The following is a 24912-nucleotide window of genomic DNA, read 5'->3' as shown; positions in this document are numbered from 1 at the left end:
ATATATATATATATATATATATATGTATGTATATGGAAAGAAAGATGAACAGATAGTTCAGCACAGCCCCTGTCTCAATAAATGGTAACTGGTGTAACTATGCTATCCTTCTATCATTACTCCTGACCATATATCAGAGCAGTTAAGAACATGGTCTGAGAGGTCAGTTAGACTCTGTTTAAAGGTTCCTCAATATTCCTGTTTTGGAACATACTCTTTTTTGTTTGTTTACTCACCTGCAAAATGGGGTTAATAGCAGAGCCTACACCTTTATGTTGTTATAAAGTTTACTGCTGAAAATCACTATATTTTTAAAATTTCATTTATTTCATTTTATTGAGATGAAAGGTTATGAATCCATATACAATGAGGAAGCAGGTAAAACTACACTCCAATTTGACAGAACTTTTTGAATATGTAAACAGTAGTCTCAGGCTAGGTTTGTCCCTCTTTTCCTGAATCCATTTCTTCTTCTCCCCTTGCAGATTCTATCATTTGTAAGGCATTACTTTTTTTTCTTTATCTCATAGGTATTCTTGGCTGAGGTCACCAACAATGTCCTTTTGATCTTTGCATAAGTTGAATGAAAGTTGGGCTCCACACACTTTATTGATCACCTGAAATCACTTTTCTGCTACACAGTCTCCTAATGGCACTTTTCATCTGGTCATTTCTCAAGGTATAGATCAAAGGATTTAACATGGGAGTTATCATAGTGTAGAATACAGCAACTGCTTTATCAATAGGTAAAGTAGCTGCTGGCCTCAGGTACACAAATAAACAAGGCACAAGGAAGAGGGTGACTGCTGTGGTGTGGGAGACACAAGTGGAGAGGGCCTTACGCCTGGCTTCCAAGCTATGGGTCCTTAGGGAGCGCAGAATGATCATATAGGAGCCAATCAAGAGGAGAAAGTTTGACAGACAAATTAAACCACTGTTGGCAGCAACAAAGAATCCTAGAATGTGAGTGTCAGTGCAGGCAAGATTGAGCAAAGGATTCAAATCACACATAAAGTGATCTATGACATTAGGGCCACAGAAGGGTAACCTGATGATGAAGAGGATCTGTATGGTTGAATGAACAAGGCCTCCCATCCATGCCACCCCCACTAGCAGGACACACACCCTCCAGTTCATGATTTTTGTATAGTGCAAGGGCTTGCAGATGGCCACATAGCGGTCATAGGCCATCACAGTGAGCAGAATGACATCAGCACCTGCAAATATATGTTCCCCAAAGATCTGGGTCATACATTCATTGAAAGGGCTGGTTTTCTTTTCATAGAGGGAATCTATGATCAGTTTAGCGGTATTGACACAGGAGTAGCAGGCATCAATAAAAGAGAGATGAGCCAGAAAATAGTACATGGGGGACCCCAATAATGGGCTGGTAGTGATAGTGACCATGGTGAGCACATTTCCTACCATAGAGACAATGTAGACCACCAAAAACACAACAAATATGATTTTCTGCATCTGTGGATTCTGTGAGAGTCCCAGTAGAACAAATTCTGTCACGTTGTTTCTAGTCTCCATTCATCTCAGGTTATGATTAACAATGTTACCTGAAAAAAAGTTACATTTTATTAGCTCAACTTTGAATTTATTAAGCCTCTCAATGTAATAAATAATAAATGCCTAGATTCTATTGTGTTCTGAATTCTTAGGATTTTTTTTTTTGAGATAGGAAGGAAAAACTGTCTGATCTCTTGAAGATAATTCAAATTCCTTCCTAGGGGAAGGTGATTTTTAAAGTATTCACATGAAAAACTCTACACAAACACAGGCAGGAGATGATCTGTGCACACTTAATCATGTGAGATGAATCAGAACACCACATGAAGCAGTAAATCTCATGCATATAGTGGCAGCTAAGTCTTAAAAGAGAGGTAGAAAATGCATGTAAAGGCTGGAATTAAAAGCTAAGGAGTTTTTGCTTTATTGTTAGGAAATAGGAAACCAGGGCAAGTAATTGATAATATGAGTGTAAAGATAAAGAGGGATTGAGAAAAAAGGAATCTTAGATATAACTCAAGTAAAGATATTTGTATGACTTGAATGAAGTGAGTTGAGGTTCTGCAAGGAGGTGAAAGCCAGAGAAAAGGAACCTAGTACCAGACTACCTATAATTGTTGAAATAAAAGTGTAACAGGTTATTGGTGATGGGAAAGTAATGAAAGAATACAGGCGATACTGCAATAGATTTGATAAAGCAAGTTGCCTAAATCCAATGACTTTTTAATAGATTATGAATATACTTTCAATGATTGATTGTTATATGCATGATATGATAGCAACCTGTATGGATGGTATTATTTCATCCATTTTGTAGATGAGAAACAATCTCAGAAAGTCATGTAAATAATAATAATATTAACTAAAACTTACTGAAGACTTACTTTGCTCAGTTTTTTTGCAGACATTGGTTATTTAATTCCCATTACCAACTTGTGAGATGATTACTACTCTCATTTTCTACTTATTTTACCCATTAAGAAATAGAAGCATAGAGAAATTAAGGATCTTGCCTAAGATCAAGCAGATAATAAAGATCAGAACCATGATTAGATCTTTTCTTCTCCACATGGTCAATCCATGCTCTGTATTGTCATATTATAATAGACAATGTTTAACTAGTAAACTCCTTTTCATTTGACCATAATAACTATAATTATTTTAATATAACATCAGATGCAAGTATATATGAAGCAAATTGATCATCAGACACACAAACACATGTACACACACACTCGATACACACACACTTGATACACACACAGTATAATTTATTGGCATACCCAAATGTTAATAACTATGTGGTGCTGCTTTCATTAAAGGTCTATTTTATCCTCTTTTTTTCCCTCACCCCCATTTCTTCACTCTCCAATTCCCCTACAAAGCATAGTCCCACATACTTGTCTGCAAAATGTGGAAAATGACAATCCCGGTGGTGAAGTATGTTGTTTTGAGAATCAGAATGACCAGATAAGAATCTTGCCTTTCCCCACCTGCAACTTCTTGATCTGGGGCAATATTTCTTCCCACCTTATATCCTTGTTTCCTCTAAAATCAAGTGAGAACAACAATGTCCACCTCACAAGCTCTTATGAGAACTAACTGAGGAAGAATTTATGAACATATTCACCACACTGCTAAGGACACACGAAGGACCTTCACTTATTTTTTGACTGTTTGTGCAGCCAAAAGTAGAAAAAGTTGACATTTTGAGCAGTAAAACAGTGAGACATTTAACCATGCAGTAAACTGAGGAAGAATCATCTCCAATTTTACTTTTAAAGAAGCCACCGAGACCCATATGATGCACAGTATTTGATCCCAGGAAGACTTCTTCATATTCCTGTTGGTCTAAACAGTTATGATTTATATCACTTAATAGCCACATTATGTATTTTTGTATGTGGAATGTAAATTTTGTTTGCATTGTCATGGTTAGTCATAATTATTAAAATAAGTATCTCATGGCAAAAGAAGGATATCTGGTGTTAAAGACCTGGATCCATAAATTTCTTTATCTCTATGAGCCTCAAACTTTTCCATCTGTCAGATTAGGTTAATGATATTTACCAACTACCTTTTGAAGAAAGGGGTGAAGATGAAATGTTCTGTTACTCTATTTGAAAGGTGTTGAAACATGGTTACTATGTATGGAAAGGAACAATCTTTAATAAGCATCAGCACTATTGAAAAGCTTACCTTCTGTTTTTACAGGATTTTAGTGATATTTGAGTGTGTTCAGAAATAATCCTGTCTTCAAATTGATCTCCTCTTGGCATAAGTAACTTTTAAAATGAAAAATATGTTGCACTTAAAAGAGATTGTTCAGATAATTCAGTATCAAATCAACAGTAGATGTGTAAGTCTTTTTATAAGTTTAAATCTTTCCTTCTCACCTAAAGCCTCAAAATGTTTTCAAAGAAAACCATGCACTTGCATTTATAATGGTTTCACTTAGAACACTCTGGAGACATGATCTTGTATAGATAGCTCTGGTCCCATAGGCAGGAAGCAGAGTGTGTGCTGGAAACACATTCAAATTGGTCATTCCACCTTTAATGAATCTTGTTCTGGAGATGTAAATAACAAAAACAACTTTCACCTGCAATGCATGGATGTTTAAAGAGGTTTTCACAACAGTTCAAGGACCTTGTCTTGTAGCTGCTATTTTCTCTCCCAGGAATTAATTATGTGTTTTGATGGAAAGGCTTTGTCTTGGAAGCAGATATTCTGGAGAGACATACTTGAGAAGCAATCATTCTTGAGTGGGGAATTGTATTCCCTGCACTTGTAACCAAAATATATGAGCCCCCTTTCTCTATCTGAACCTGGGTTTCTAACAAAACTTAATGGCTTGTGAATAGCAAGGGAGGCATAATTCAGCATGGGGAACTGTGATATAGTTAAACTGTACAGGGAAGTCAGAGAGAGAATTTCTGTGTTCTTATCAATATTAAACTTCTTCTGGAAAGATAGTATTGATTCCTTGAGACTTAGAACAATGAGGGGATAAAATTAATGGAAGCAATTTCAAAGTAAATTTGAATTCAAAACCTGTTTTTCACATTCATCAGAGGGCTATAGAAGTAAATGGAAATTCTAATAGAAGCCATATAATTTATCTTTGCAACTCATTCAATGGTCATCAGGGAACACTAGGCAACAGGAAACGTACACAGAGATAGCTAAAACACAAGAAGGGAAGCCTAAATCAAACACAAGCATTTTCCCACATTCTTGTCACTTTGTATTATTTTTCTTTTAGTTATTCTAGGAGGTATGCAGTGATAAATTCTTGAGGTTTTAGTCTGTATTCCCTGATGATTAATGACGTTGAACATTTTAAAAAACATTGTTATGAGTATATCTTTCCAGGGAGAAGTTTCAAGTTCTTTACATAATTTAAAAATAGGAGTTCTGGGTTACTTACTACTTGTTGTTATTGCTTTTTATATATTCTAGATATATGCATTTTGTCATATATATTATGTACAAGCATATTTGTATACAAAATGTTACACACATATATATATATAATGTAACTAAATATACATATATATGTATATTAGCCTAGTTTTTGGATTTCTTTTTATTTTTTGAAAGGGATGACAGCTGATTGGGAAGGATTTACAGGCTTCAATTTTTATGTTTTTTTAGTTTTTTAAACAATTCATGCTTATTGTGTCATATCATAAATATTGATCTACCACAAGGTCAAACATGTCTTCTAGAATTTTTATACGTTTAGATTTCATATCTAGTTGTCAGACTCATTTTGTGTTAATTTTTGTGTATAGTGTGAGGTAGTGGTTGAGGTTCTATTTTTGTGCATATGAATATCCTATTGATCCAACATATTTTGAAAAATCTATTTTTCTGCCTTTAATTACTTTGATATCTTTGTTAGGGAATTCATACATTTAAATCTATTTATGAACATTTTGTTTCAATAGTGCACAATTAGGTTTGTGGGAGTTTTATAGTATGTCTTGAATTTAGGTAGAATAATTTCTCCCGTAGCATTCTTTTTGAGAGTGATTTTTCAATTCCAGGTTTCTTTAAAATAAGATCTTTCTATATATATTTAAAAATAGGATTGTCAGTTTCTTCAAATATTCCGGGGACATATCTCTCCCTTTACTTACATTTTTATTGAAGTACAGTTGATTTATATTTTTCTGTTCATTTAAAATGTAAAGCAAAATGATAGTTATTTATATATATATATATACACACATATAATGATATATATAGTGATGTATATGTATTTTTTTCAGATTCTTTTCCGTGATAGTTTATTACAGAGTGTTGAATGTAGTTCTCTAGGCTATATAATAGATCCTTATTGTTTATCTATTTTACATATAGTATTGTGTATATGTTAATCCTAAACTCTGAATGTATTCCCCCTCCATTTTCCCTTAGGTAATCATATGACTGTTTTCTATCTGTAATTCTATTTCTGTTTTGTGAATAAGTTCATTTGTATTATTTTTTTTTAAGATTCCACATATAAGTGACATCAAATGATGTTTGTCTTTGTGTGATTTACTTCATTTAATATGGTAATCTATAGGTCCATCTATGTTGCTGCAAATGTATACTTTCTAAGCAATGTTTTCTTGTTTTCAAATACAAATCTTGAATATATTTTAAAAATGTATCCCTCAAATTTCTTGTTTTCAGTAGTATTTTGCATAGCATTTCATTTTTAATTTCAATTTCTAATTGCTGTCTTCATAGAAATAAATTTGATATTTTGTATTAACATTACATGATGTGACCTTGTTAAATTTACTAACTAGGCCTATTTAATTTTTGGTAGAGCCCTGAACATTTTATGCCTTTATAATGATGCCATCTGCCCATAAATGTATTTTTTTAAATGTTGCCTCTTCTTTGCTCATCTTTATATCTTTTATTTCATTTTCTTACTGTGTTGCAATAACTAAAATCTAGGATAGAATGCAGAAGAGAAATTGGGGGTGGACAAACTTGTTTTTTTTGCAATCTTAGAGAGAATTCACATTAAGTATGATGGTAGCCTTAAGATTTATACAGATGCTTTTTATCAGATTGAGCAAATTCCTTTCTATTATTCATTTTCTAAAATAGTTTTATTTATAAACCCAAACTGAAATTTAGTGATTTCTTTGCATCTATTGAAATCATTCTGTGAGTCTTCCCCTTTATTCTTTTATTTTAATGAATATTGTTGATTATTTTTGAATGTTAAACAATGTTTCATTTTTGGTATAAACTACACATGCTAATGGTGAATTATTATAGCAAAAAGTATACACATTTCATGTATTGGTATGTTGCTTAATATCTTTTTGCATTTGTTGATGGGAGATATTTGTCTGTCATTTTCTTTCTTGTAAAGCAACTTGGCATTTAGGCCTTGCTGACTGAATGAAATGATATACTTAGTGTTCTCTATTTTCTGAAAGAATTTGTATAGAAATTGTATTATTTATTTAAAAATATTTTCTGGAATTTAGAAGTTGAATTTATTGGGCTTGGATTTATTTTTGAGTATGATTTCAAGTACAAATTAAATTTCTTTGTTATAGGACTGTTCATATTTTTATTTCTTTATCAGATTTATAATATTTTTATAATAAATTCATTTCTAAATTGTCAAATTTTCTGACTCAAATTTGTTCATGCAATTTCTTAACATTCTGTTAATATCTGTAGAGTCTGAATCTGTAATGCTGTATGAGCTTTCATTTTTGAAATGTCATGTGTCTCTTTTTTCTTGTTCTCTTTCATCTTTTCTCCTTTCTACTCCCCTTTATACTTGTAAATCTGGCTAAGGACTTATCATTTTTATTAATATTTTCAAAGAATAAGCTTGCTTTTTTACTGATTTTGATACTATTTTTCATTTTCTATTTCACTGATTTTTTTCTTATCCTTATTATTTCCTGTCTTGTACTTATATTGTGCTCAATTTTCCCTATTCTTTTGATTTTTATCTCTATAAGTAATAACATTTAGTAATTGATATTAGACATTATTTTCTAACATGTTTATATCTAATAATACATAATATATTATCTGGTATCTATCTACTTATCTATCTCTATCAGATAATATATGCATCTTAACTATCTAGGATGGGCATCCTGTTTCTTTCCACCCTGAATTCCCCTCATGGTCCACTATCCAGGAGACGACTGCAGCAGCTGATGGCTGGCTTGACCCCAACATCCTTTGTCTATCAAAATGGCAGGCAATATACTTTGTCTATAGTATCCCCTTGGCCATAAATTCAAATGAACATTTGTGAGTCATTTCAAGATCAACTTTCTACCTGATACTAGGAACCCATATCCCTAGATCAGGAGAGGATTCATAAGCCACTCAATGTGCTAATTTTTGAATTAGGCCCTGTTGATAAAGTAAAATTCTCTGAATTGCCTATTTTACTAGTTTATTATGATCTAGGAAAATTTTCCCTTCTTGATTCTTCCCATATCTAGAGTTACACCATTACAATTTTTCTATGTAGACTTATATATGTGATTGACTGCCAAGACATTTAGCCATTATTAATTTTGTCAGAGGCCTGGTTACACAATGAGTAATGCAAGGGACAATAACCTTACAAACCAGACAGGATATAAATAATACAGTTAGTAACATTAATAGAGACATAAGTGGAGATTTATACCATGAGCTTTCAGAACAAAATCAAGTCTCTAAAAGATCACCAAGACCAGGAAAAGCCAGAAATCTGATCTTCTGTGTAGATCAGTAAATGCTTTATATTGCAGGATTCATCCATATTAAACAAAACAAAACAACACAAAACACCAGCATTCATCATGAATTACAGCACAGGTGCCCCCTGGAGGTTCTCTAAGGATATGGAGGGCCATGTGATTTTGTAACATAGCTTTCCTCACCATAGTGATCCCAGAATGCAGTAAGTTTGTAGCCTGGTAAATGTCTTTTAAGGACTTCTGGGTGAATTCTGTCAAAGTTTCCATGTGGGCAATTATATCCTCCAATCCTACTGAAGGCACAAAAATAGCTGTTAAATCATTATACCAGTGAGAAACAGTAGCCTTGGTCGATTGGGCTTGTATTAATGGCACATTTTCTGGGGTCATAACCAAATTAGCCCACAAATGGCCTTGAGCAAGAAGGAATCCTAAAGTACATCTTTCTATCCATCCAGACAGAAGCCAGGGCCATAGATTGGTGCCTCAAAGCCATAGAATTCCATTAGGTGCAAGCCAGAATATTTCTGATAACATGACCCAAATCTGTTCCTTACCAATCACTGTATTTAAGGGACATGATATATTAGAACTTTTCCTAAGGCACCTAGACTAATTACCTAGTCTCATTACACTGATTATATTTAGTATATATATATATATATATATATATAATTTCCCAACATGGCGGGGGGGGGGTTGTTAAATGTAAATGACCATAGCCTGCTCTTAGCCATATAGATACATCCAATAACTGACACAGGGACCTTTATAATAATTGAGAAGTATATGTTTTTGACTGAAACTTAGCTCCTTGTTCTGATTGAGCTTGAGTAATTTTAAAGGAAAACTCATACCTGTATTTATGGCCAGGATCAGAATAACTATGCTTCATTAACCAAGTGAGGGGGTCCTATCTAATAATAGCAGTAGTGGCCCAGACAAGAGTATAACATTTTCTTTTAAAATAAATTTTCTAAAGGCCATCTAATCAGAGCCTCTGTAAGGAGAAAACCATCAAAACAAACTAGAGATACCGGATGTAGGTAATTGACCACAAACCCAACAATTGGATTGATTTCTAAAATTTACATAGGACAGTGACCAAACTAGAAAAAGTTTTGATTCATGTGAAAAAGTCCGAGAAATCAAGAAAATATTTTAAGTAGTCATACAGATTAGGATCAGCAGCTTGGGGTGGCTGTTTACTTCCCATGTTCTCGTCTCCTCATCCTCATATGGTTCTTTCTTTTCTGTTGGAGCATTAATTTAAGGTGAGTTTAAGGTCAGCAGTTTTCTGTATAGACCAGTGTACAGGGACCCTTTTTAGGTGGGAAAAATGAGCCCCAAAATAAATTCCCTTTAGTAAATTCCCTTTCCACACATTCCCAGAGTGTGTGGTGGAAACATATTCAAATGCATCATTCCACCCTTGATGAATCTTGCTCTGTGGATATGAATAACAAAAAAAATATTTTCACCTGCCATGCATGGCTATTTAAAGAGGTTTTCCACAAACATTCAGGGAACTTATCTTGTAGCTGCTATTTTCTCTCCCAGGAATTAATTATCTCTTTTGAAGGAAAGGCTTTGTCTTCAAAGCAGGTATTCTGGAGAGACATACTTGAGAAACATGCATTTTTGGAGTGGGGAATTTTATTCCTTGCACTTGCAACCAAAACTTATGAGACCCCTTTCTCTATATGAAGCTGGATTTCTAAGAAAACTGAATGCTATGTGAATAACAAGGATGGCATAATTCCATCATGGGAACCTGTGATAAATTTAGCCTGTGGACTCACCACAGAAAGAAAACTTCTAACTTCTTACCATTATTAAACCATTTATGGAAACCTAGTGTTGATTGCTTGAGAGTTAGAGTAGTGAGGGCATACAATTATGGAAGATATTTCAAAGTACTTGAATCCAAAACCTGTCTTTCACATTCATCAGAAGGCTATGGAAATAAACAGGAACTCTAATAGGATCCAGATAATTATCTTTGGGACCCATGTGATGGTCAACATGGAACACAAGGCAACATTAAACATGTGGAGACATATCTAAAGCACAAGAAGGAAGTCATAAATCAAACACCACTATTGTTCCACATTCTTGTTGGTTTGTATTATTTTTCTTTTAGTTATTCTAGGAGCTATGCAGTGATAAATTATTGAGGTTTTGGTTTGTATTCCCTAATAGGTAATGATATTTAATACTTTATAAAATATTGTTATAGTTATATCTTTTGGGGGGGGAATTTTCAATTTCTTTGCACAATTTATTTATAAGAGTTTGGGGTCTATCATTACTTAGTTGTAAGTACTTTTTATATGTTCTAGCTATAAGTATTTTGTCATATATATGTTTTTATATATAAATATAACATATTTGTATACAAAATATTATGCATAAATGTATGTAATGTGAATATATATATATATATTTCTTTTTTCTCCTCTAAAATATATAAAAGTTGATTTCCTTTTCCTTTTTTTTTTTTTTTTTTTTTTCTGATTTCTGAGCCAGGACCTTCTTCAAGGGCTGCAGGAAACTGTCTGGCCCGGTCCAAGCAAAGCCATGGAGTGCATGGAGTTACCCCTCCTAGGGCAACCCTCAAGCCCTGGGGAATGGGATCTAGTGGATAAATGCCCCCACTGACCTTTCTTTCCAGAAACAAAAAGGACTCTGCAGTCTTAAGAAGGCTCTGCTGGGAAAGGTCTGTTTGAGAAGTTTTGTCATATTCTAGCAGCATGACACTGACCACACCACTATGCCTCTTTTTTTTCTTTTTAACTTTTTATTTGTTTATTTTTTTACAATAAACTGCATATATTTAGAGTGTACTATTTGGTATCCCAGTCTCCCAATTCATCCCCCCCCCCAACCCTCCCAGCTTTCCCCTTTGGTGTCCATATGTTTGTTCTCTACATCTGTGTCTCTATTTCTGCCTTGCAAACCGGTTGATTTGTACCATTTTGCTATAGTCCACATATATGTGTTAATATACAATATTTGTTTTTCTCTTTCTGACTCACTTCACTCTGTATAACATGCTCTAGGTCCATCTATATCTCTACAAATGTCCCAGTTTCATTGTTTTTTACAGCTGAGTAATATTCCATTGTATGTATGTACCACATCTTCTTTATCCATTCATCTGTTGATGGACATTTAGGTTACTTCCATGTCCTGGCTATTGTAAATAGTGCTGCAATGAACATTGGAGTGCATGTGTCTTTTTGAATGATGGTGTTCTCTAGGTATATGTCCAGTAGTGGGATTGCTGGGTCATATGGTTACTCAATTTTTAGTTTTGCAAGGAACCTCCATACTACTCTCCATAGTGGCTGTATCAATATACATTCCCACCAGCAATGCAAGAGCGTTCCTTTTTCTCCACACCCTTTCCAGCATTTACTGTTTGTAGATTGTCTGATGATGCCCATTCTCATCAGTGTGAGGTGATCCCTCATTGTAGTTTTGATTTGCATTTCTCTAATAATTAGTGATGTTGAGCAGCTTTTCATGTGCCTCTTGGCCATCCATATGTCTTCTTTGGAGAAATGCCTATTTACCTATTTAGGTCTTCTGGCCATTTTTTGATGGGGTTGTTTATTTTTTTGATATTGAGCTGGATGAACTGTTTATATATTTGGGATATTAATCCTTTGTCTGTTGATTCATTTGCAAATATTTTTTCCCATTCTGAGGGTTGTCATTTCATCTTGCTTATAGTTTCCTTTGCTGTGCAGAAGCTTTGAAGTTCCATTAGGTCCCACTTATTTATTTTTGTTTTTATTTCCATTATTCTAGGGGGTGGATTAAAAAAATCTTGCTGTTATTTACATCAAAGAGTGTTCTTCCTATGTTTTCCTCCAAGACTTTTATAGTCTGGCCTTAGATTTAGGTCTTTTATCCATTTTGAGTTTATTATTGTATATGGTGTTAGGAAGTGTTCTAATTTCATTCTTTTACATGTAGCTGTCCAGTTTTCCCAGCACCACTTATTGAAGAGGCTGCCTTTTCTCCATTGTATATCCTTACCTCCTTTGTCATAGATTAGTTGACCATAGTTTATCTCTGGGCTTTCTAACCTGTTCCATTGATCTATAATTCTGTTTTTGTGCCAGTACCATACTGTTTTGATCACTGTAGCTTTACAGTATAGCCTGAAGTCAGGAAGCCTGCCTGATTCCCCCAACTCTGTCTTTCCTTCTCAAGATTGCTTTGGCTATTTGGGGTCTTTTGCATTTCCATACAAATCATGAAATTTCTTGTTCTAGTTCTGTGAAAAATGCCATTGGTAATTTGATGGGGATTGCATTGAATCTGTAAATTGCTTTGGGTAGTATAGTCATTTTCACACTGTTGATTCTTCCAATCCAAGAACATGGTATGTCCCTCCATCTGTTTGTGTCTTCTTTGATTTCTTTCATCAGTGTCTTATCATTTCCTGAGTACAGGTCTTTTACCTCCTTGGTTAGGTTTATTCCTAGGTATTTTATTCTTTTTGTTGCAATGGTGATTGGTATTGTTTCCTTAATTTCTCTTTCTGATCTTTCATTGTTGGTGTATAGAAATGCAAGAGATTTCTGTGTGTTAATTTCATACCCTGCAACTTTACTAAATTCATTGATTAGCTCGAGTAGTTTTCTTGTGGCATCTTAAGGAATTTCTATGTATAATATCATGTCATCTGAAAATAGTGACAGTTTTACTTCTTTTCCAATTTAGATTCCTTTAATTTATTTTTCTTCTCTGATTGCTGCGGTAAGGACTTCCAAAACTATGTTGAATAGGAGTGGTGAGAGTGGACATCCTTGTCTTGTTTCTGATCTTAGAGGGAATGCTTCCAGTTTTTCACCACTGAGAATGATGTTTGCTGTGGCTTTGTCATATATGGCCTTTATTATGTTGAGGTAGGTTCCCTCTATGCCCACCTTCTGGAGAGTTTTTATCATAAATGGGTGTTGAATTTGTCAAAAGCTTTTCCTGCATCTATTGAGATGATTATGTGGTTTTTATCCTACAGCTTGTTAATGTGGTGTATCACATTGATTGATTTGTGTATATTGAAGAATCCTTGCATTCCCTGGATAAACCCCACTTGATCATGGTGTATGATCCTTTTAATGTGTTGTTGGATTCTGTTGGCTAGTATTTTGCTCAGGATTTTTGCATCTAAATTCATCAGTGATATTGGTCTGTAATTTTCTTTTTTTGTAGTATTTTTGTCTGGTTTTGGTATCAGGGTGATGGTGGCTTCATAAAATGAGTTTGGGAGTATTCCTCCCTCTGCAATGTTTTGGGAGAGTTTGAGAAGGATGAGTGTTAGCTCTTCTCTAAATGTTTGATAAAATTCTCCTGTGAACCATCTGGTCCTGGGCTTTTGTTTGTTGGGAGATTTTTAATCACAGTTTCAATTTCATTACTCGTGATTGGTCTGTTCATATTTTCTACGTCTTCCTGATTCAGTCTTGAAAGGTTATACTTTTCTAAGAATCTGTCCATTTCATCCAGGTTGTCTGATTTTTTTGGAATATAGTTGCTTGTAGTAATCTTTTATGGTGCTTTTTATTTCTGTGGTGTCCTTTGTATCTTCTCCTGTTTCATTTCTAATTTTATTGATTTGAGTCCTCTCCCTCTTTCTCTTGATGGGTCTTGATAGAGGTTTATCAATTTTATTTACCTTCTCAAAGAACCAACTTTTAGTTTTATTGATGTTTGCTATTGTTTTCTTTGTCTGTATTTCATTTATTTCTGCTCTGATCTTTATGATTTCTCTCCATCTACTAACTTGGAGTTTTGTTTGCTCTTCTTTCTCTAGTTTCTTTAGGTGTAAGCTTAGATTCTTTATTTTGGATGTTGCTTGTTTCTTGAGGTAGGATTGCATCATTATAAACTTCCCTCTTAGAACTGCCTTTGCTGCATCCCATAGGTTTTGGATCATTGTGTTTTCATTGTCATTTGTCTCTAGTATTTTTTGATTTCCTCTTTGATTTCTTCAGTGATCTGTTGGTTATTTGGTAGCATCTTGTTTAGCCTCCATGTGTTTGTGTTTTTTACAGTTTTTTTTTTTTTCCTGTAATTGATTTCTAATCTCATTGCATTGTGGTCAGAAAAGATGCTTGATACAATTTCAATTTTTTTTTGAATTTACCAAGGCTTGATTTATGACCCAAAATGTGATCTACCCTGGAGAATGTCCCATGTGCATTTGAGAAGAATGTGCAATCTGCTGTTTTTGGATGTAATGTCCTATAGATATCTATTAAATCCAGCTGATTTATTGTGTAATTTAAAGCTTGTGTTTCCTTATTAATTTCCTGTGTGGATAATCTGTCCATTGTTGTAAATGGGGTGTTAAAGTCCCCCACTATGATTGTGTTACTGTCGATTTCCTCTTTCATAGTTGTTAGCATTTGCCTTATGTATTAAGGTGCTCCTATATTGGGTGCATATATATTTACAATTGTTATCTCTTCTTCTTGGATTGATCCCTTGGTCTTTATGTAGTGTCCTTTTTTGTCTCTTCTAACATTTTTATTTTAAAGTCTATTTTATCTGCTATGAGTATTGCTACTCCAGCTTTCTTTTGATTTCCATTTGCATGGAATATCTTTTTCCATCCCCTCACTTTCAGTCTGTATGTGTCCTTAGGTCTGAAGTGTATCTCTTGTAGACAGCATATATATGGGTCTTGCTTTTGTATCCATTCAGCCAGTCTGTGTCTTTCGGTTCATGCATTTAGTCCATTTACATTCAAGGTAATTATCAATATGTATGTTCCTATTACCATTTTCTTAATTGTTTTGGGTTTGTTTTTGTAGGTCCTTTTCTTCTTTTATGTGTCCTGCCTAGAGAAGTTCCTTTAGCATTTGTTGTAAGGCTGGTTTGGTGGTGCTGAATTCTCTTAGTTGTTGCTTGTCTGTAAAGTATTTGATTTCTCCGTTGAATCTGAATGAGATCCTTGCTGGGTAGAGTATTACTGGTTGTAGGTTCTTCTTGGTCATCATTTTAAATATATTGTGCCACTCCCTTCTGGCCTGTAGAGTTTCTGCTGAGAAATCAGCTATTAACCTGATGGGAGTTCCCTTGTATGTTATTTGTTGTTTTTCCCTTGTTGCTTTTAATAATTTTTCTCTGTCTTTCATTTTTGTCAGTTTGACTACTATATGTCTTGATGTGTTTCTCCTTGGGTTTATCCTGCCTGGGACTCTCTGTGCTTCCTGGACTTGGGTAGCTATTTCCTTTCCCATGTTAGGGAAGTTTTCAACTATAATCTCTTCCAGTATTTTCTCAGGTCCTTTCTCTCTCTCTTCTCCTTCTGGGACCCCTATAATGCCAATGTTGGTGCATTTAACATTGTCCCAGAGGTCTCTTAGGCTGTCTTCCATTCTTTTCATTCTTTTTTCTTTATTCCTTTTTGCATCCATGATTATCACCATTCTGTCTTCCAGCTCACTTATTCATCCTTCTGCCTCAGTTAATCTGCTATTGTTTACTTCTAGTGCATTTTTCATTTCAGTTATTGTGTTGCATACCTCCGTTTGTTTGTTCTTTAATTCTTCTAGGTCTTTGATAAACTTTTCTAACAACTTTTTGATCTTTGCATCCAACCTTTTTTCAGTCCTGGATCTTCTTCACCATCATTATTCTGAATTCTTTTTCCAGAAGAGCGCCTATCTCCTCTTCATTTAGTTGTTTTTCTGGTGTTTTATCTTGTCCCTTCATCTGGTAGAAAGTCTTTTGCCTTTTCATTTTCTCTATCTTTCTGTGGCTGTGATTTTAAGCTCCACAACCTGAAATAGTGCTGATACTGCTTGATTCTTCTCTCCTTTTCCTTTTTAAAAGTGATGATATCTTATGACCAGGAAAGATTGATAGTTTTCAATATTTTTATTTTTCTTATGGTTTATGCTTCTTGTGCCATGTCTAATAAGTATTGATCTACCTCAAGATCAAAAATATTTCTTCTAGAATTTTTATAAGTTTAGATTTAACCCTTAGGTCTCTGACTTATTTTGAGTTAATTTTGTGTACAGTGTGAGGTAGTGATTGAGGTTCAGTTTTTTTCCCAATATGTTTATCCAATTGATCCAATATTTTTTGAAAAACTTATTTTTATGCATTGAATTACCTTGATATCTTTGCTTAAAAAATCATACTTTTAGATCTATTTATCAACATCCTATTATGTTTCAATAGCACACAACTTGGTTTTTGGGAGCTTTATATCTTGAATTTAGGTAGAATAAGTTCTCCAATTGTGTTCTTATTTTGAGAATGATGTTCTATTCCAGGTTTCATTAAAATTGTATGTTTTTATACAAATTTCAAAATAGGATTGTCAGTTTCTTCAAATATTCTGTAGACTTATATCTTCTGTTACTTATTCTTTTTTAACTGAAGTGTATTTGACTTATAATTTTGTGTTAGTTTCAGGTGTACAGAAAAGTGATACAATTCTATACATTTTTTTAAATTCTTTTTTCATTATAGGTCATTACAAGATATTGACTATAATTCTCTGTGCTTTACAGTAGGTCCCTGTTTACCTATTTTATATAGTATGTATGTGTTAATCTTAAATTCCTAATGCATACCTCCTCTCTTCCCTCTTTGGTAACCATAAATCTTTCATCTATGTCTGTGAGACTATTTCTGTTTTTTTATAATGATCTTTTTAAAATTATTATTATTATTTTTTATTGGCTGCATTGGGTCTTCATTGCTGTGTGCAGGCTTTCTCTAGTTGCAGCAAGTGGGGGCTACTCTTCACTGTGGTGGGCAGATTCTCATTGCGGTGGCTTCTCTTGTTCTGGAGCACTGGCTCTAGTTGCAGAGCACTGGTTCTAGCTGCATGGGCTTCAGTAGTTGTGGCACTAGGGCTCAGTAGTTGTGGCTCATGGGCTCTAGAGTACAGGCTCAGTAGTTGTGGCACACAGGCTTAGATTCTCCACAGCATGTGAATTCTTCCTGGGCCAGGGCTCAAACACGTGTCCTCTGCATTCTTAACCACTGCATCAACAGGGAAGTCCCTATTTCTGTTTTGTAAATAAGTTCATTTTTATTATTTTTTAAATTCCACATGTAAGTGAAATCATATATTTGTCTCTCTCTGTCTGACTTAACTCACTTAATATGCTAATCTATAGGTCCATCTATGTTGCTGCAAATATTTACTTTCTAAGCAATGTTTCTGGTTTTCAAACACAAGTATTGAATATATTTTTAAAAATTATCTCTCAAATTTCATTTTTAACAGTATGTTACATAGCAATTTGTTTTTAATTTCAATTTCTAATTGTTTTTATACAAATAAATTTGATATTTGTGTTGACAGTTACTTTAACAGGCCTTGTTAAAGTAACTGATTAGGTCTACTCAATTTTTTTGTAGAGACTTGAACATTATTTACCTATATAATAATGCTATTTGTCCATGAATATATTTTTTAAAACTTGCCTCTTCTTTTCTAATCTTTTTTTTTTTTTTTTTTAATTCAGTTTCTTACCTTGTTGCAATAGCTAGAATCTAGGAGAACAGAAAGTGGGAGTGGAAAATTTTTTCTTGTTTCTAATATTGGAGACAACTCACCATTAAACATGATGGAAGCTGTAGGATTTATACAGATGATCTTTATCAAATTGAACAAATTTCTTTCTATTCTTCACTTTCTAAAATATTTTATTCATAAATATAAATTGAAATTTATTAATTCATATGCATCTATTTAAATGGTCCTATGATTCTTCTTTATAATAGTGAAAATCATAGATTTTTTTATTAATTTTCATTGGAGTATGGTTTCTTCACAACATTCTGTTAGCCACCACTGCACAATAAAATGAATCAGCCACACACATACAGTGCCCCTCGCTTTTGGACTTCCCTCCCATTTCAGTTATCATGGTGTATTAGGTAGAATTCCCTGTGCTATACCGCACCTTCCCATCAGTTGTCTATTTTATGCATAGTACCAATAATGTATATGTGTCGATCCCAGTCTCCCTACTCCTTTCACCCCTCAACTTTCCCCTTTGGTATCCATACATTTGTGTTCTGTGTGTCTCACTGATTATTTTTGAATGTTAAACTATATTTTATTCCTGGTACAAACTACACAAGCTAATGGTCAATTATTATAAAAATAAAGTGACATTTAATATATAGGTATGTTGCTTAATATCTTTTTGCATATGTTCAGAGGAGATGTTTGTCTGTCATTTTATTTCTTATAATTAAACTTGGGATTTAGGCAATGCTGGCTTCATAAAATGATGTATTCAGTGCTGTCTATTTTCTGAAAGAATTAGTATAGAAATGGTAGTATTTATTTTTAAAACCTTTTGTGAAATTTAGACTTTAAATTTATTGGGGCTGGAGTTATTTTTGAGAATCATTTTAGATTCAAATTCAATTTTTTCAACTGGTATAGGACTATTCAGGGTGTTTTTTGTTTGTTTGTTTGTTTGTTTTTAGTTCTTTAGTCAGATTTCTTAATATCTTTATAATAAGTTGGTTTTTAAGTTGTCAAATTTTCTGGCTCAAATTTGTTCATGATATTTCTTACCATCCTGTTAGTGTCTGTAGAATCTGAATCTGTAATGCTGCATGTGCTTTCATCCTTGATATGCCATGTGTCTCCTCTTTCTCTCTTGTTCTCTCTCTCCTTTTCTCCTTTCTACTCCCCGTTCTACTGATAAATCTAACTAAGGATTTATGAATTTTATCAAAGTTTTCAAAGAATCAATTTTTTTGATTTTTGTATTGTTTTTCATGTTCTATTTCAATGATTTTTTTCTTATTCTTAGTATTTCCTGTTTTCTCCTTATTTTCTGCTTAATTTTCCAATTTTCTCATTTTTCTATTCCTATAAATAAGAACCTTTAGCAATTATATTAGACATTACTTTTTCTAACATGCATATGTATTAAATATATATGATAATAATACATGATATCTGATACATATATATATATATATATATATATATATATATATGCACACACTTATAGACACACACACACACACATCTCAGATAATATATGCCTCTGAAGAATCTAGGGAGGCTATCCTGTTGCTCTCCACCCTGAATTCCCCTTATGGTCCACCATCATCCAGGGGATGACAGCAGAGGCTGATGGCTTGCTGCAATATCCCTTGTCTATCAAAGTGGCAGGTGATATTTTGTCCACAGTGCCTCCACTTGGTCATAAATCAATAAACTTGGGAGGTGTTTCATGACCAATTTTCTCCTTGCAAGGAAGCCTCATCCCTAGATCAGGAGAGGATTCTGTTCATAGGTCACTCAATATGCTAATTTTTGGTTAGGCTCTGTTGATAATCTAAAATTCTCTGGAATTTTTTTTTTTTTTTTTACTAGCCTATTATGATCTAGGAAAATTTTCCCTTCTTGGTTCTTCCCATATCTAGATTTTCACTATTTCGACTATTCTAGGCACAGTTACATATATGATCAACAGCCACAAGACGTTTAGCAGTAAGACATTATCAGCATGCTAATGGCTTATGAAATTATAATTCCCACAGTATACCTGTGTTAAATAAAATATTAACAAAGCAAATCTCACTCTCTGAGCATAATTTGCCTTCCCCCAAAATAAACATCTGTTGCAGATAGGATTCTGGCACTTTACAATTTCTATAATGCCTTAGAGTTTTTGGTTTCTGACTCTGAAAAACTGTTAACATGCTCACAACAGCTAAATGTTCTCTTTGCTTTATGTTTGACATATATATATATATATATATATATGTTTTTTCAGATTTATTGAGATATAGTTAACATACAAAATTATTAAAAATATTCAAGGAGTACATCATGGTGATTTTATATTTAATATATTGTATAAATTGTGAAACAGTTTCTCTCCTCTGGTTAATTAATATATCTATTATCTCACATTTTCCTTTTTTTCTTCCTTCCTTCCTTCTTTCCTCCCTCCTTTCTTGCTTTCTTGCTTTCTTCCTTTCCTGAGAATATGTAAGATCTACTCTCTAACCAAATTTCAGTTACACAATACAGTCACCATGTTTAAAACTATACTCACCGTATTTTACATTAGACCCTCACAACTTATCCCTCTTATAACTGAAAGTTTGTAGTGTTTTAACAACCTCTTCTTATTTCTCCCACCTCCCAGCCTCTGGCAATCACTTTTGTAAGACTTTGACTTTTATACTGGGGCTTTTTTAATTCACATTCCACATTATCTCATATTTAAAGCTGATGTTGCTAAATGTAAACAGCCTGGAGCCAGTTCCCTAAAGTCTCCTTTCTTCCTTATTGAAGCAATACCAATATGTTTCACTTTCTCTTAAGTTTCTATTTAATCCTATTAAAACAATACTTGACTGATGTCTTCAGTTAAATTTTACCTTCCACTGTAATTATAAATTTCATTCTATGAATTAAATAAATTTTTCAGCAAACATATATGGTGGCCATTAATTAAAAAATAGAAATTTCCATAAATATTTTAAAATGCATTTTATAATGAAAACAGCATGCACCAGATTTTCTTATTTATTCACAGTTTGTTGTGTACACCATTTTGTTTAACCCTCATGAGAAGCCAATAACATAGGGATTACTTTCATTTACATTTTACAGACAAACATTGAGGCTTGGGATTTCATCTATCTTTCCTGGAGTTACAGGGCTATAAGGTGGGAGAGCCAGGATTTGGTTTCATTGAGTCTGAGTCCAGTGCTCCTGCTTTTAATAATTATGTTCTGCCACACATCCTGAAGCTAGAATAAACAGCTCATGATTGCTTCATCAATTCCTAAAGTTTCCTGTGTTTTATTCTACATTGCAGTTGTTTGAATTAAGGAATAAAGTGGATTAGAGACAATTATTACTGTCATAGGAGACATATGGAACTGTTTTACAATCTTGATTCTGATATTTGTCAGCAGAACAATCTCAAGGATTTGTTTACTTCCCTGAACTTTATGTTTGCTGTATGTATATTTTCCAAAGACATATTCAACTTTGTACTATTTCTTGAGACATAGCCATGAAAATAGAAAACCCTAAGACACATATCAGGCATTCTACTTCTTCCTGAGAGAAATGAAAGAATACTTAGAATTGATGGTGAATCACTTCTGAGGGCAGGTGAATATTCAAAATTATACATTGTGTGTATATCATGTTCCAAAAACTATTTAAAAATTATACCATTTCCCAGTTTCATTTGCCTATGAGCACTTATGAACCACATAAACATTTCTAAGTTTTCCTTCCCAATATTACTTCTTATTCTATTATCTTAACTTTATTTTTTCAATTGAGTCAGCTTATTTTATTCACTTCTGTATCTCTTAGGTTCATTCAGTTCATCTATTCACTCAATCAACTGAAATACAAATAACTATGAACCCCGGTATAGTGCATGTATGTGTCTGCGTGTGTCTGTGCCTGTGTGTGTGCTGCTGTAAGGGAGGTTTAGATTAGCTCAGTTTGTAATGGAATCATAACATTTCCATTCTTTTTGGTATGTATGGCTATGCTCATGCATGACATGAAAATTTTGAGACACCAGTGTATGCAGTGAAATTTGTAATGTCCCAAAAAGTAAAAATAAGTGAGAACAACAAAAAAAATCATGCTATTTTAGTAAATTTATTTCAAAATAAACTTTGACAGGAGAACATGGTGAGAATTGGTAAGTTTGGTCCATGTAAGAATGAAAAGCCTTGGCATTCATTTTACCTGTGAAATAAAAAAAAAAAAAACAAAAAACTTACAATCTTACATTTGATTTATCTTATTCCCACAATAGTCAGACATTGTCATATATCATACCTGTACAGATTCAATAAAGCCATGATCAATAAATAACCAGGCCAGGCCCAGAAGTCATCTTTTGCTCTCTGAGGTAATTCTGACATGCCATAACTTTCTCATGGCATTTTTCACTTCTGCATTCCTCAGTGTGTAGATGAGTGGATTGAGGAAGGGCGTTCCAATAGTATAAAATTCTTCCACCATCTTCTCCATGGGGAAAGTGGTTGGGGGGCAGGTATATATAAATATACATGGGCCAAAAGATAAGACAACCACAATGATGTGGGAAGTGTAAGTAGAGAGAGCTTTTTTCCTCCCTTCTGCACTGTGGTTCTGCAGTGAATGCAGGATAACAATGTATGAGATCATCAGAATTAGAAAACTGCTAGCACAAAGGGCCCCACTATCAATTGCCACCAGTAGGTTCATCACATGAATATCCATGCAGGCAAGTTTCAACAAGGGCTGCATATCACAGCAATAATGATCAATCAGATGGGATCCACAGAAGGACAATCTCAAGACCAGGATAATCTGAGCCATAGAATGTATGAAAGACCCTATCCATGCAAGAACAATCAGGTTGATGCAGACTTGCTGGCTTATGATGGTTGGGTAATTCAAGGACTTACAGATGGCCACCTACTGATCCATGGCCATGAGGACAAGGACAAAGGTTCTCCATGCATCCAAATAAATGCAGTGCAAAGACCTGAGTCAGACACTCATTATAAGATATGGTTTTCTCTGCAGACAGAGCATCCACAATTAGTCTTGGGGCTATGGAAGTTGAAAAGAAGGTATCAACCAAGGACAAATAAAATAGGAAGAAGTACATGGGACTCCCAAGTGTCCAGCTGAACTTGATGGTCACAATAATAATCAAATTACCCATCAGCATTCCCACATAGAAAATGAAGAAGATTGCAAACACCATTTTCTGCCTCTTAGGATCCTGTGTCAATCCTAATAGTATGAACTCATTGACAGTGCTATTTTGCTGCATTGTTTCATTGGTGAAGGGAAAGCATTGGTAAGAAAAATCTGCAAAGGAGAAAAGAAAAAAAAAAAAAAAAACCTGTGACATGAATACTACAGTTTAGAGGCCAAATACATATACTTGATCATGGAATTGCCACTTTCCAATATGTAATCATTCCCCTGCTGTGTAATGCTTTTATCTGAATAAAATGGAATTTTTAATATTCATTCAACCCATTTCCCTGATTCCCTATGAAAGTAATGATATAAGAAATAGGAAAATAACAAAAAAGTAAATAATTCTTCAGACACAATAAATATTAATTTGAGTTATTTTGCAAGAGTGAATAACTTTTTCAACTAAATATTTTCTTCAGGTTTTATTAAGGACATTTTGATATTAGGGTTGCTTCTTTCAGAAATAGAGAAAAAATTTACATGATTTACTCAAAATGCTTTCTCATCTTCAACAGAGTTCAATGATAAAACACTTTTCTAGTAATTATGGCATCAAGCAATGATTGTCTAAACATTTCAGAGTGTCTTCTATAATGAAACATCAGCACATACTAAAAGCATACACACAAATACACACTACATACACACAGACACACGCACCCATACACACAGGATAGAAGGCTGACTGAAGAGAAAGAAACAACAGACATAAAATTTTAAAAATGAATACACAGCCAGTCAAACTAGTCCATCTTGGGATTTACTTTAATCTGTTGCCTGGACTAAGTTTAATTTTTACTTTACTTCTTAAACATTTCTAGTAGTTTATAATTTTAAATTCAGCTTCTATTATTAAAATTCATAGACTTCAAATTATACTATGCTGTCCAAAGTTAAATTTGACCCCTTAGTCATTACTTTTCTATGTCTTTCAACATGTTTTCTTAAGACACAGGGACTCACTGAGTCTAAAATGTAGGAAAAAAATAAAGGAGAATATTTTCCATATTCAAAACATTCTTTCATATTTAAGGTGTATGGATAAGCACCAGGAATTATGAACTCAGGAAGCTCCAAGTCATTCCTGAAACTTTTCACTAGGTTTCTTGCAAAATATATCTTTAATGGCCTGAACTCTCATTTCAAGTAAGAGAAGATAAAATTAACAAGACAATATTTGTTCATGTCAAGGTATATGTCAAACACTGGACAAATTGTTTCATGTGCCCTTATATGCTCCAAATTAGCATGGTCAGTAACAATTTATAAGTTCCAAACTGATTTGCATGTTTACAACTCACATGCCAGACAATAGCAAACTTTTCAAGTATAAATGGATTTCATTTGTTAATCTTAGAAAAATATGGTAAAATAAATAATGGGCAAAATTATCAATTTAAAAAGAGACATTATTAAATACAATTAAGCATAGGTTAAGATGCTTAATTTCATTCACAGTTAAATGCTGTCAAATTAAATATCAAGGTAGATATTTTCACCTATTTTTAGAAAGGTAATCTTTGTGCTGCAAATTTGTGGACATATGGTGCTAACAAGTTGTGGGTAATAGTCAATCCCACAGAGTTTTGGTTGGAGGTTAAGTGGGTACAATCACTTAAGGGGTAATTTTCAACATCTGTAATATTAAAACTGCACATAGACATGGGTCTAGTGATTTCATTTCCTGCAGATACTCTCACTCACAAGGACAATAATCATTGTATCCTTTTCTACGGTAGCAAAAGATGAGAAAGGGCTTAAAATACATGTGAAGGGAGCTGAATAAATAAGGGGTGGTACTTTTATTGATACCACACATTGGTTAAGCCATTATTAAAAACAAAGCAGATACATATGCAATGGTCTCTAAAGCATGTTTTAAAGTGAAAAATAAGAGGT

The 24912-nt window shown here is 33.7% G+C and overlaps 1 protein-coding gene and 1 pseudogene across 1 annotated transcript; both read right to left on the bottom strand.

Annotated features, from left to right (window-relative positions):
* Positions 1 to 606: 606 nt before the first annotated feature.
* On the bottom strand, positions 607 to 1539 carry LOC130848983 (olfactory receptor 4C46-like). The gene has a single exon (XM_057727466.1). The coding sequence runs from the start codon at positions 1534 to 1536 to the stop codon at positions 607 to 609; it is 930 nt and encodes a 309-aa protein (XP_057583449.1). The 5' UTR covers positions 1537 to 1539.
* A 20607-nt stretch (positions 1540 to 22146) lies between these two features.
* LOC130848978 (olfactory receptor 4C11-like) lies at positions 22147 to 23080 on the bottom strand (annotated as a pseudogene).
* Between the last annotated feature and the right edge of the window lie 1832 nt (positions 23081 to 24912).

Source organism: Hippopotamus amphibius, chromosome 3 (genome assembly GCF_030028045.1).
Source record: "Hippopotamus amphibius kiboko isolate mHipAmp2 chromosome 3, mHipAmp2.hap2, whole genome shotgun sequence".
Lineage (NCBI taxonomy): Eukaryota > Metazoa > Chordata > Mammalia > Artiodactyla > Hippopotamidae > Hippopotamus > Hippopotamus amphibius.
This window is presented reverse-complemented; position numbering and strand designations above follow the sequence as displayed.

What these genes read in the sequence shown, in the direction of transcription:
- LOC130848983 (XM_057727466.1), bottom strand. Translation starts at nt 1,536, where the DNA reads ATGGAGACTAGAAACAACGTGACAGAATTTGTTCTACTGGGACTCTCA.